The sequence below is a fragment of the Myotis daubentonii genome, chromosome 6 (genome assembly GCF_963259705.1).
Source record: "Myotis daubentonii chromosome 6, mMyoDau2.1, whole genome shotgun sequence".
In the NCBI taxonomy this organism is placed as follows: domain Eukaryota; kingdom Metazoa; phylum Chordata; class Mammalia; order Chiroptera; family Vespertilionidae; genus Myotis; species Myotis daubentonii.
This window is the reverse complement of record NC_081845.1, coordinates 56,672,926-56,686,085: the sequence shown is the minus strand read 5'-3', so window position 1 is coordinate 56,686,085 and position 13,160 is coordinate 56,672,926. Positions and strand designations below refer to the sequence as shown.

Here is a 13,160-nt window from a genome sequence, read left to right as displayed (position 1 = left end):
ACCTGATGGGGAATCAAACTGTGACCTCCTGCCTGGTTCATAGGTCATGGGTCGATGCTCAACCACTGAGCCATGCTGGTCAGGCTGTGCTGGTCAGTTTTGAGAGTCAAATGAGATAAATGGATACAAACAGCGTTGACAAATAAGAAACTCACCTCTGGCCCTAACTGGTTTGACTCAGTGGATAGAGTGTCAGCCTGTAGACTGAGGGGTCCCAGGTCAAGGGCATGTACCTTGGTTGCCGGCACATCCCCAGTAGGGGGTGTGCAGGAGGCAGCTGATCAATGTTTCTCTCTCATTGATGTTTCTAATTCTCTGTCCCTCTCCCTTCCTCTCTGTAAAAAATCAATAAAATATATTTTTTTAAAAAGAAACCTCTGTGAGATAATATCGTCTTTGTTCAGACAGCCTGATATAGGCCAGTGGTTCTAGACCTGACCATGAGCAGTGATCCTGGAGGATTCTATGAAAATACAGATTAGCGGGCCCTGCCTCTGGAGTTTCTGGGGGCTGTAGCTCAGGACTCTGCATTTAAGAAGCACTTGAAGTAATCCTGATGCAGGAGATCTGGGAGTCCCACTGCAAATCCTCTGATTCCTCCACAAGATGTCTCTTTCCAGGGAGGTCCAGGGGCCCTCATGTTGGAGCCTTTGCCTTGGGTTTACTTATGCATGTTCAGAAGTGATGTCTCTCAGTTCTGATGTTTGGCTGCACGCTCTGTACAGGGACTTGCACTCCGTGTGTGCTCAGTGAAAATCTGCCGGCCTGGCCTGCCCTACATGCCCCAAACCACGATTCAGCAGGAGAATGAGGCAGAGTGTAAGCAGTCCTTTCTTTCCCTTTTCTCTATAGCAACGCAGAGCCTTCGGAGAAGAGATTCAGAATGAACAGCTTTGTGTCAGACTTCGGAAGACCACTGGAGCCAGATAAGGGCAATGAGGAGTCCCGGTCTCTCTTTCACTGCTACATCAATGAGGTGGAGCCCCTGGAGAAGGCCAGAGCTGGCCAGCAGACCACAGCCCTCGACAGCGACGTGCAGCTGCAGGAAGTCACCAGAAGCAGCGGGCGGCCAGAGGAGGAGCTGAACAGGCTCATGAAATTTGACATCCCCAACTTTGTGAACACGGACCAGAACTCCTCCTTTGGGGACGATGATCTTCTGATTTCAGAACCACCTGTTGTCTGTTGTTCTGGAAAATAAGCCAGTTTCCCAGACCTCACACAGAGACCTGGATTGAGAAACGTGCTCTGTAATTTTCTTCCTGAAGATGTTGGGGTGTGTTTGTATAGCAAGAAATCTTCATTTACCAAAGTGGTGTGTGTCAGAGAGAGAGAGAGAGAGAGAGAGAGAGAGAGAGAGAGAGAGAGAGAGAGAGAGAGAGAGAGAGAGAGAGGAGAGCCCCCTCAGAAGGGAGCTGATTCAGCTGAGTTTTTATGCCTTTAAACACATCTGGGTGGGGCTTTGGGGGGAATAAAGTAACCGTCTCACCTTCCTTAATGCTGAGGAATTGGGCCACATACTGGGCATCAGCGTTCTCGAATGGGGGTTATCTTCTGTGTTCCTGCCACGGTCATTCTCTGCCTTTAGCAAATTGCTTTCCCTCTGGGCTGCCGCATCCTTTTCCTGTAAGGTGAGGAGTCTGGAGTAGATGTTCCCCGCTGGCTCTAATATTTTGTGAATTTCTGACCGTGCATGCAGACGAGGCTGGGGTATACATAAAGCCGCATAAACTAAGGCACTGGATCCTATTTCTTATTGTAGGACCCCCACCCCTGCAAATGTCTGTATCTGCACTCAACCCTTAACTGAGCTCAGCTTTTTCCGGGCCCAAATGCCTACCAGGGTGCCAGGACACTCGTCTCACACATCACTGTGGACAACATTTCTGTCGGCTGTGCCAAAACAGCTTTTCTGAGGACCTCTGGCCACCCATGCTCAAACCAGGGGACAGTCCTACAATGAATTTCAGTCCATGGTATATCTCATAGAACTCCAGTCCCCAAGAAATGTAAGCGAGGTTATCAGCTGAGTGAGGGAGGTGACCTGTGTGTGTCTCTGTGTTGGTCTGTCTGTGTCTGGTCACACTGTTGTCCCCTTGGCCACTGAACAAGTAAAGTGCTCTTTGCCATGCAGTCTGCTTACTTGGCAGATGTGTAGGGGATGGTCATCTGGCTAGTATGCGGCTGTGAGTTAAGATGGCGAATGGGTTGTAAATACCCCACTAATAGATATTCAGGTTGGCCTGGTACAACACACTTAAACATGCCCCTGGTATCAGAAATAATTCGGTTTTACACTTCCAGGTTGCATGCATGGCCAACTGCTAATCTCGGTGATGTATTCATTATGGATTTGTTCACCACCTGGCTTGCTTAAGTTAAAAAATAAATACGTTTGATTGCACAGGAATTTTCTTTGGTTCTTTGTTTTCACACATCCAGTGTTTTTTATTTCCTTCGTATAACTATTCCTTGTTTATAATGCCTCCTAACTTCTACTATCTCTAGGAGCCTAGTAGTCCAAGTCACGTCAGCTTTCATTTAGGAATTATTCCATTAAAAGAAATCCCTTTCCCATAATGTCTTTTGAGGAAAATACTCTTTTTTGAGAATCTAACACTAAACAGAACAAGGAGTGAAATGTTTTTTGTAACTAAAGCTGCTATAACACATTCTTGCAAATAGAGACCTGCTGTTTTTGATGAATATTTTCAGGAAAGAGCAAGAGTAGCAAAGAATGCTGATTTTATTAACTTCTAATATGGACATTCTTCATAATTAACCAAATTAAACTATTTTTATTAAGAGTAAAAGCTCTTCAAATGGTATTTGATTTAGAAGTGGATTTATTAAAAGACTGAAGGATATTTAAAAGTTGGAAAAATACCCATGACTCCTGTCGTTTTTGTGAAGTAAATGTCAAGGACTGGGAAGATCTAAGGTCTTACCCCCCGTGGCTAACCAGCCAGCTGGCTCCATTGCGTGGGTGCATGGAAGACGGAAGACTCCTGAGTCGGGAACAACGAATTTCATTACAGCCCAGCAGGCAGCAGCGCTTCCTGTTCCTGGTGGTTCCTGAATTCATTTGCCATTGCTGTTTGACCAAAAGATAACACTGTGGGGCTTAAAGAAACACAGATTTCTTCTCTTAGAGTTCTGGGGTGCAGACTCCAAAAGCAGTCTTCCTGGGCGCAAGTCAAGGTGTGGCCAGGGCTGTGTTCCACCTGAGGATCCAGTGAAGAATCCATCTCCTTGCCGTTTCCAGCTCCTGGTCCCTCTCACTGTGACCTCTGCTTCTCCTTTTTGTCTCTGTCTCTGACCATCAGGCCTCCCCGCTTCTAAAGGCCCTGGGATTGGTTACAGTGGATTGATCACCTGGGTAATCTCCCATCTCAGGATCCTTAGTCAGTGTAAGGTAATGGGTTCAGATTCTCGGAGTAAGACATGGACGTGTTTGGGGGACATTAGCCTACCAACAGTCTTCCATTTGGTCCCAAAGATTCATACCCATTCCACATGTAGAATACACTGATCTCATCCCAACATCTTCCGAAGTCTCAATTATTATAGCATCAACTCAGTGTCCTATATATACACTAAATCTTATCAACTCACAAGTCCCAAATCTCATCATTTTAATCACCTAAGTCAGGTTCGGGTGAGACCCTGGGTCAGCTCCATCATGGGGAAAACTCCGTCTGTGGACCTGTAAAACCAAGGAACAAAGGATTGGTCCCCAAATATCTGTACTACGTGGAGAAAACCCCGCACAGACATGGGAAAAACATGCAGATCCCACACACACAGTGGCCCCAGCCAGGGATCCGTATTTTCTCTGACCAACATTAGACATTAGAACATAACACCGCTGAACAAAACAACATTACTTGGAGACCTGCTTCTGTGTGGTACAGGAGGACAACTAAGGCTCTGGGACACTTAGTGTATTGCAAAGCGCAGGTCAGGCCAAGCTGGGCTTCGAGTAAATAACGAATCTCTGGGAGGCTTGAATGATTCCTTCTGTTGGTTAGTAGTTATCTGGTATATCTTTTTTCTGTCTCTAACTTTGGACCTTTGTCTGTCATTCTTTTTAACTTTAAATCTATGTTTTAATTTTTACTTTGTTTCAGGCAAATAAATGAAATCTGTGAGGCTATCTTTTACTTGCAAGTTTATTCCGTCTAAACATATTGTGATTCCTGATGATGTTTCATTTCTCACATCTGTTTCGTGATTTTTATTTAATGGCCTCCATTTTTCCTGCTTTGTATCATGTAGTCATGGCCAAGAGCACGGGCCTATAGATAGCCTATCGGGGCTCGGATCCATCCCTTGCTAACGGTGCAGCCTTAACCAGGACACCTCATCTCTTTGAGATTCAGTTTCCTCTATACAAAAAAGGGGTACTACCCAACTCAAAGTTTGTGAGCATTAAGTAATAAAATATATAAAACACTTAGAATAGTGACTGGCCTAGCCTACACATTCCATTTTAGTGCCTTTGTATTTATTCTCTTTTTAAGCAAGTATTTTAGAGATTACTCCTGAATTTTAATGAACACACTAGATGTTAAAAGTTAAAGTCTGTTGTTTAATCCACCCAATTGAATTGTATATCAATTGTTATATATATTTTATTTTCATAAGGTCTGGGTTTTTTAAATTGATTTTAGAGAGAGGAAGGGAGAAAGAGAAGAAAGAAACAGCGATGTGATCAGTTTCCTCCCATACGCCATACGCGCCCCACCTGGGTACTGAACTTGCAACGTGGGTAGTGCCCTGAATGGGAATCGAACCCGTGACCCTGGGGTGCATGGGACAGCACTCCAACCAACTGAGCTACACCAGCCAGAGGCTATTTGTTCTTTTTTAAAAATATGTTCTGTTCTTTTTACCTGGTGTCCTGATTTTATTACACTTTCTATGATTTATTTTTAAAATGATTCATCCATACTTCCTCCAGGCTCTCTTTTAGGTTGCTTCATGTGGTAATTTTAGGCTCTGGAATACGAAGCATCCTAGGGTTTTAGGGTTTGCTTCTTCTACTCACAGTAAATTAGGTTTGGCTGTTCTTCGTGTGTGTGTGTGTGTGTGTGTGTGTGTGTAGAATTGTGTGAGTTTCTCTTTAGCGAGGATTATTTTATTTCGGGTTTGCTTCTTCTACTCACAGTAAATTATGTTTGGCTGTTCTTAGTCCGTGTGTGTGTGTGTGTGTGTGTGTGTGTAGAATTGTGTGAGTTTCTCTTTAGCGAGGATTATTTTATTTCCTGTGATTGTCCCATGAACCCCGGTTTATAAAAGTTTCCCTAGAGAACAAATCTGTGTTGCTTATCCTTAGGCTCCAAGTGATTTGCTCAATCTGGAATTCTGTTATATTTTGCTTGCAGATTCCTGTATCCTAAGTAGAGTATAACTAAGGATCCCACATCCACATGAAGGATGAGCTGAGGGATTAGCTTTTTGAAGGGAGACTGTTTTTTCCTAGCAACCCCGGTAACACCAGCTTCCTCATCCCTCTCCGGTGTCAGTGTGTAGGTCCTTTGCGTCTCCTTTTCTTTGGCTTTCATGCAGGGGTCTCAGTAAAGCAAGAGAGTGTATCAGGCATGAATCCTTTTTCCTGAAGGAACATTATTACCATAATCACTCACCATGTGGATTAAAACCCCTTCCCTCCAGGGCACCGTGGCGCCAGCCCACAGCTTCCCGTTCTGGCTTTAAGTTTCCTGTTTGTTTTTGTCACCTGGGAATTTCTTTTTCCTTCATGGTTAGCTCACGATTATTTGTTGTTGTTGTATTTATTCAATATTACTAAGAGTTTTACTTTAAAAGGGACTCACATTTGCTCAGTTCACCACATTTCCAGAACTGAAAGCTCCAGTTCTAGAGTATCTGTCAGAGTCTTCTCAAACATACCACTCAGTGTATTTCTCTGGTGAAAACCTTTATCTTTTCATCTATTTTGTCCATTATTTCCTCCATTTTATTGGACATATTATTTTATAGTCTTTATTTGCTGGCCCTGATACCAGGGCTTGCATTTGTTGTCTAATGTTTTTTATTCTCACATTATCAATCATATAGTCTTGACATAACACATGTCTAGCAATTTTTTATTATTCAGCAGACACGGTGAGCAAAAAATCCAGTGACACTATATGCTGTCACCTTCCATGAGAGCAATTTCTCCCCTTCCTGTTAGGCAGGTCGGGTGAGGGGCTGATCTACTCACTCTAATCAGGCTTGGAGATGAGTCAGGACTAAATTGCAATTTTAAAAATAAATATATATTTATTGATTTTAGAGAGAAAGGGAGAGGGAGAGAGAGATAGAAACATAAATGATGAGAGAGAATCATTGATCAACTGCCTCCTGCACATCCCCACTGGGGATTGAGCCCTCAACCCAGGCATATGCCCTGACCAGGAATTGAACCTTGACCTCCTGGTTCATAGATCAACGCTCAACTACTGAGCCTCACTGGCCAGGCCTAAATTGCAATTTTTAAAACAACTTTGCAGTATACTTGACAAAATAACTTTCATATGCTTAAAGTATTTAATATGTTTTGACATATGTAAATTCTAATAATATCATCGCCACAATCAAGATATGAACATATGCATTAACCACAAAAATTTTCTTGTGCCCTTTTGTAATCCTTCCTTCCCCATACCTTCCCCTGAAACCAACACATATATGGACAATTTATTTTCAATATGGGCACAAAGGGAATTTAATGGGGAGAATATCTTTTCATCAGATAGTTCTGGAATGATTACATGTCAATATGCAAATAAATGAACTTTGATCTGCTTTTTATTGATCTGCTCTCTGTCACTCTATACTGGTTTGCATTTACAAGATATTTGTATGAATGCAATCATGCAGTATGTACTCTGTTATGTCTGGCTTTTTCATTCAGCATAATTATTTTGAAATTCATCCAGGTTATTGTATCAATAGTTCATTCCATTTTATTGCTCTCTATGTTTCATTGTATGGACAATCATAATTTGTTTATTTACTTGTTGATGGACATTTGGTTTATTCACAATTTTGGTTATTAAAAATAAAATTGCTGGGAATATTTGTTTAAAGTCTTTGTATGAATATATACTTTTATTTTCTTTTGTGCCTAGAAGAGGAATGTCTGAGTTATATGGTAGGTAAGTGTATATCTTTATTTTTCACTTTTCTTTTGCATTTTAATTTTATTTTTTAATTTAAATTCTTTATTGTTTAGATAAGTGTATATCTTTTTAACAAACTAAGTTGTTTTCCAAAATGGTTGTATCATTTCAAATTCTCTGAGTGTATAAGAATTCTGGTTACTCTGGCTCATTGCTAACATCTTGTAAGGTCAATATTTTTAATGGTATCCATTCTAATATGTGTGTGTAATAGTATCTCATTGTGGTTTTTAGTTGCATTTCATTAATGACTGATGGTATTCAGTATCATTTTATATGCCTATTTTTCATCTGGATATATTTGGTGAAGTGGCTTTGTTATGCCCAGATTTCAAGATCCCCCAAAGGACATCACCAGGGAGCACCGAGTCCAATGCAAAAGCATAGAGTCAATCCCGGGACTTGGTCCCTCTGCCGCCCCTACCAACGCAGCGATAGGGTGCGAGAGGGCCCCGAGTTCCAAGAGAACAAAGAATTTATAGGGCTTGGGGGGGGGGGGCACACTCTGACCACTGATTTGGCCGATTCGGGTTGGTTGAGTGAGGGCCGGGGCCTAGTGACGCAAGGGCAGGGTGCAGCTAGGGTCTGGTTACACAAAGACAGGGGGGTGGCTAGCATACTTTTGGCCTTGGGCTAGTTTCCCCGCTTTCCCATTGGCCGAGATAAGGGCAGGCTGAGTAACTGATACATTCTGCAGCTTTTTCTTGGAAGAGGGGTTAGGGACACAGCTATCAGTCCTGTTCTGTCCTTTCAGCTTTTCAAGTCTTTGGCTCATTGTTTTTTTGTTTTGTATTATTATTGAGTTTTGAGAGTTCTCTACTCTGTATATGAATACTTCATCAGATGTATAATCTGCAAATAGTTTATTTTTGTCTATGGCTTGTTTTTTTCATGTGCTTAATAGTGTCTTTGAAGAGTGGTGAAGTCCAGTTTGTCAGTTTTTTTTAAAAACATTCACTTTGACAAAATAAATTAAGCTTTATTGAACTACTAAAATGGCTTACACTTTTAGTGTTATGTCAAAGAAATCTGTGCCAAACTGGAGGTTATAAAGGTTTAATCTTATGTTTTCTTTCTAGAAGTTTTATAGTTTAGGTTTTCTATGAAGCTCTATTATCCATTTGGAGTTAATTTTTGAGAATATTGTTCACTTTTTCGTAAATGGATATGGTATCATTCCAGCACCATTTCTTGAAAGGATCCTTGAAAGGATCAATTGCCTTTGTGCCTTTATTGAAAATCAGTTTTCAATATATGTATTGGTTTATTTCTGAATATTCTATTCTGCTGCACTGGTCTATTTGTCTATTTTGTGCCAATATCAGACCTCTTGATTACTGTAGCTTTATAGTAAAACTTGAAATAAGATAGTATACGTTCTTTAATTTTGTTCTTTTTTTTTTGAAGTTGTTTTGGGCTACTTGGGGGTCCTTTGCCTTTATGTAGGAATTTTAGAATCAGTTTTATTTATTTATTTATTTATTTATTTATTTATTTATTTATTTATCTTTTAAATATATTTTATTGATTTTTTACAGAGAGGAAGGGAGAGGGATAGAGAATTAGAAACATCGATAAGAGAGAAACATCGATCAGCTGCCTCCTGCACACCCCCCACTGGGGATGTGCCCACAACCAAGGTACATGCCCTTGACTGGAATCGAACCCAGGACCCCTCAGTCCGCAGGCTGACGCTCTATCCACTGAGCCAAACCAGTCAGGGCTAGAATCAGTTTTTAAATTCTCTTTCTTAGATACTGTTCTGCCAAAATTCCACCCATTTCTTAAGATTAATCTCCAAAGCCATATATTCCAAAACATGTTTTTCTTTCTTCTGTGCTCCATTCATTCACACTTCATAACACTCCCATTGCATTTATTCACAGTTGGCTTTATGTGCTTGTCTGATCTTTCCTGCCATACTGTAAACCTCCCAAGATCAGAAAACCTGACTTGTCCCCTCTGTGTGCTAAAAAGCCTCGATTTGCAGGAGTGAGCCTTGCATTCAGAGAGGGCTGCAGAGGACATCTGTTCATTTTCTGCATATTGTTAAGGAACCCAGCAGATTTAGAATGATTTATTTTTGTTATCTCCAAGATCTCTCAACCTTTATTATTTCTGTTGCTATTACTGTACCTTCAAAGAATAATGGGACAATTATTTTCCACATGTCAAAACACTCTCATTGACTTGTGATAATCATATGCAGCCGTGTCAATCTATTTATTGTTCAGATACTCCTTCAACATTGAGCTCCTGGGAGAGTGTCATATCTTTAAAGCTATCAATGATCTCTTTGGTTCCAGGGCAGTAGTAGTACCTCAACTCAGACCTGCTGTATTTCCATTGGTTCCTTCCAGCTCTGTACTAGCCCTCAACGACAGTTACAGCTTTGCCTTTAAAAAGCCTATTATTCTCAGGAAAAAAATTTGCATGGAGTATCATTATGTCCTTCTATCTATCATCTATCTATCTATCTATCTATCTATCTATCTATCTATCTATCTATCATCTTTTTATTGATTTCAGAGAGAGGAAGGGAGGAGAGAGGGATAGAAACATCAATGATTAGAGAGAATAATTGAATTGATCTGCTGCCTCCTGCTCACCCCTCACTGGGGATTGAGTTTGCAGCCAGGGCATATGCTCTGACCAGGAATCGAGCCTCCTGGTTCATAGGTCAATGCTCAACCACTGAGCCACACTGGCTGGGCTAATCATGTCCTTTTTTTTGAATATTTTTTTGTCTTTTTTTATTGCTTAAAATATTACAAAGAGTAGTACATTTGTCTCCTTTTTTCCCCCTTGACCTTCCCCCAGCCTCCCCTACCCCCCAGTGTCTTGTGTCCATTGGTTATGCTTATATGCATGTATACAAGTCCTTTGGTTGGTCTCTTCCCGGACCCCCCCCCCCAACCCTCCCCAGCCTTCCTGCTGTAGTTTGACAGTCTGTTTAATGCTGCTCTGCCTCTGTATCTATTATTGTTCATCAGTTTATAATGGTCTTTATTATCCATAAATGAGTGAGATCATTTGGTATTTTTCTTTCACTGACTGGCTTTTCACTGAGCATAATGCTCTCCAGTTCCATCCATGCTGTTGCAAATGGTAAGAATTCCTTCTTTTTTACAGCAGCATAGTATTCCACAGTTTTCTAATCCATTCATCTGCTGATGGGCACTTAGGCTGTTTCCAGATCTTAGCTATGGTGAATTGTGCTGCTATGAACATAGGGATGCACATATCCTTTCTGATTGGTGTTTCTGGTTTCTTGGGATATATTCCTAGCAGTTGGGATCACTGGGTCAAATGGGAGTTCTATTTTTAACTTTTTGAGGAAACTCCATACTGTCTTCCATAGTGGCTGCACCAGTCTGCATTCCCATCAGCAGTGCACAAGTGTTCCTTTTTCTCCACATCCTCTCCAGCACTTGTCATTTGTTGATTTGTTGATGATAGCCATTCTGACAGGTGTGAGATGGTACTTCATTGTTGTTTTGATTTGCATCTCTCGGATGATTAGTGACTTTGAGCATGTTTTCATATGTCTTTTGGCTTTCTGAATGTCCTCTTTTGAAAAGTGTCTATTTAGGTCCTTTGCCCATTTTTTGATTGGATTTTTTATCTTCCTTTTGTTAAGTTGTATGAGTTCCCTATAAATGTTGGAGATTAAACTCTTATCAGTGATAACATTGGCAAATATGTTCTCCCATGCAGTGGGCTTTATTGTTGTTAATCATGTCCTTCTTATGGGAGAAATTCAGCCCATTGATCTGGTAGCAAGGAGTATGTTTACTTATTAGGAACAGATAAAATGGGAAAACTGTTTTATCATCCAACAAATTAGCAGCATAACTCTATGAGTAGGAAAATCAGCTTTCTCATCACCAAGGCGCCATGTCAATGTGACACTCACTATGGGTAACGATTTCTCCTGTGAGCAGTTTGAAGTTTAAGGCACTTATGAATGGATTGTGTTTTTCTTCCTTAGTAATTACATCCTCTAAGATTGTATGGATCCTGTGTATTTGTGTAGCACAGCTCTAATCTTTATTAAAGCATCCTGTGTTTAAGGGCTAGTAGACAATTTGTTAGAAGGTAAAAATCTTAGATTTTTGTCCTAAACTAGAATCTTGATTAGTGATTAAAGAAAACTCACATTAAAATCTTAAAAAATTATGTATAATGTCAGAGAGGTACTAGACTTATCAAGGTGATCACTTTGTAAGTTAAGTAAGTGTCTAATCACTATGGTGTACACCTGAAATTAATATAATATTGTATGGCAAGTGTAATTGAAAAATTAAAGACATTATTAAAAAATCCATGGCCTAAAAAGTCTTAACTACAGTGACATAAAATAAAAAGACAAACACTGTAGCAGTTATAAACCCATTTCTGTGGCAGTGTAGCAATGATTCCTTCTTTATGAGAGTGTGAGAGGCCTGTGCCATCATTGTCCATGTCATTGTCATTATGGAATTGATGCCTCTAGGCATTAGGAAAATAAAGAGATGGACAGGGGATGTGTGTGTGTGTGTGTGCGCGCGCGCACGTGTAAACAAAGAACGATAATTAGACATAGGATGCAGAAAATATGTTCCATTCAGAGAAGAATGTGATCATGAAAACCTGGTGTGGTGGACAGAGGAAGTGGTGGGAGTGATTTGGTCCAATGGGAGCACGAGGACACAGCAGAGAAGATAGAATAGATGTCATGGTTAGATTAGTAGTTTGGTTTGAATGAGGGGAGCGTGAAAGACAGAATCCACTTCCTCCCCCCCACCAAACCAAGGTAGCCACCTGTGAAAATATTACTGTTCATGGCGAAAGGGGCTTTGCAGATGTGGTTAAGTTAACGCGCCTGAGATGGGAAGAGGCCTGCATTATCCAGGTGGGCCCAATCTAATCACGTGGGTCCTTAAAAGCAGAGAAACCTTTGCAAGCTGAGTTGAGAGTCAGAGGGAGATGGGACCGAGGAGGAATGCTCAGCGAAGTGAAAGGTTGCTGGCTGTGAAGGTGGAGGAAGGGGGCAACCGCCAAGGAATGTGGGTGCCCTCTGGAAGCTGGAAAAGGCAAGGAAACATTCTGTCCTAGAGCCTCCTGCTGCTTCCCTGATTTCAGCCCAACGAGAACTGCATTGGATCTCCGACCTACAGAACTGTAAGATGACGGTTAAGCTGTTTTAAGCTGTGAAATGTGTGGTGATTTGTTACAGCAGTAATAGAAAACGGACGGAGGACTTGTTTAGATTAGAGGTCTTGGAGTGTGGAAAGGAAGGCTGGGATCAGACGGAGGAGTACCTTGAGGCTAAGGTAAAAATTCTGATATTTACACCTAGAAAACAGCAGGGTGAAATGGGGTGGTGGTGTAGAGTTTTAGGAAGAACTACCTGGCAATGCTGTTTTGCTGACTGTTTGGAATGAGAAGAGCATTGGGTAGAGAAAGCAACTAAACCTCAATCAAAAAAGCAAGCAGTAAAATGGTGACTGGGCTTCAGTGGAGGTGGGTATGGACAGGGAGATGCGTTATTTTGAAGGAATTGGCTACACGTTTGATGACTCCATGCGGGGGAGAGTTAGCTAATGTGTGGCCTGAAGGTTTGCACCTCCTCGGAATTCACAGTGAAACCTCGTACTTGGGGCTTTTGGGAGGAGATTAGGATTATGAGGTTGGGAGGGCAGAGCTCATATGAACGGGATTAGTGCCTTTGGGAGAGTCTCAAAAGGGCTTGCTGTTTTCCACCACGTGAGGATTCAGGAGAGAGAGCCATCTTCAAACCAGGAAGCGAACTCTCACCCAGACTCTCCATCTTGGACTTCCAGCCTCCAGAACTGAGAGAAATGCTTGTTGTTTCATCTATGGCAATTTGTCAGAGCACACCGAATTCACTAAGGAGGTCAAGGATGCCTCAAAGTTTAGGACCGACTAAACAATGTTGAAATCCAGGGGAGCAGGCAGCTGGTTTCA

The 13,160-nt window shown here is 41.4% G+C and overlaps 1 protein-coding gene across 1 annotated transcript in view; it reads left to right on the top strand.

Annotated features, from left to right (window-relative positions):
* MRAP2 (melanocortin 2 receptor accessory protein 2) overlaps positions 1 to 2,410 on the top strand; it is a 39,714-nt gene extending 37,304 nt beyond the window's left edge. The window contains 2 exon segments of the mRNA XM_059701061.1: positions 853 to 1,183; positions 1,185 to 2,410. Of these exon segments, the coding sequence (XP_059557044.1) occupies positions 853 to 1,183; positions 1,185 to 1,238 (385 nt within the window). The 3' untranslated portion in view covers positions 1,239 to 2,410.
* The last annotated feature ends 10,750 nt before the right edge of the window (positions 2,411 to 13,160 follow it).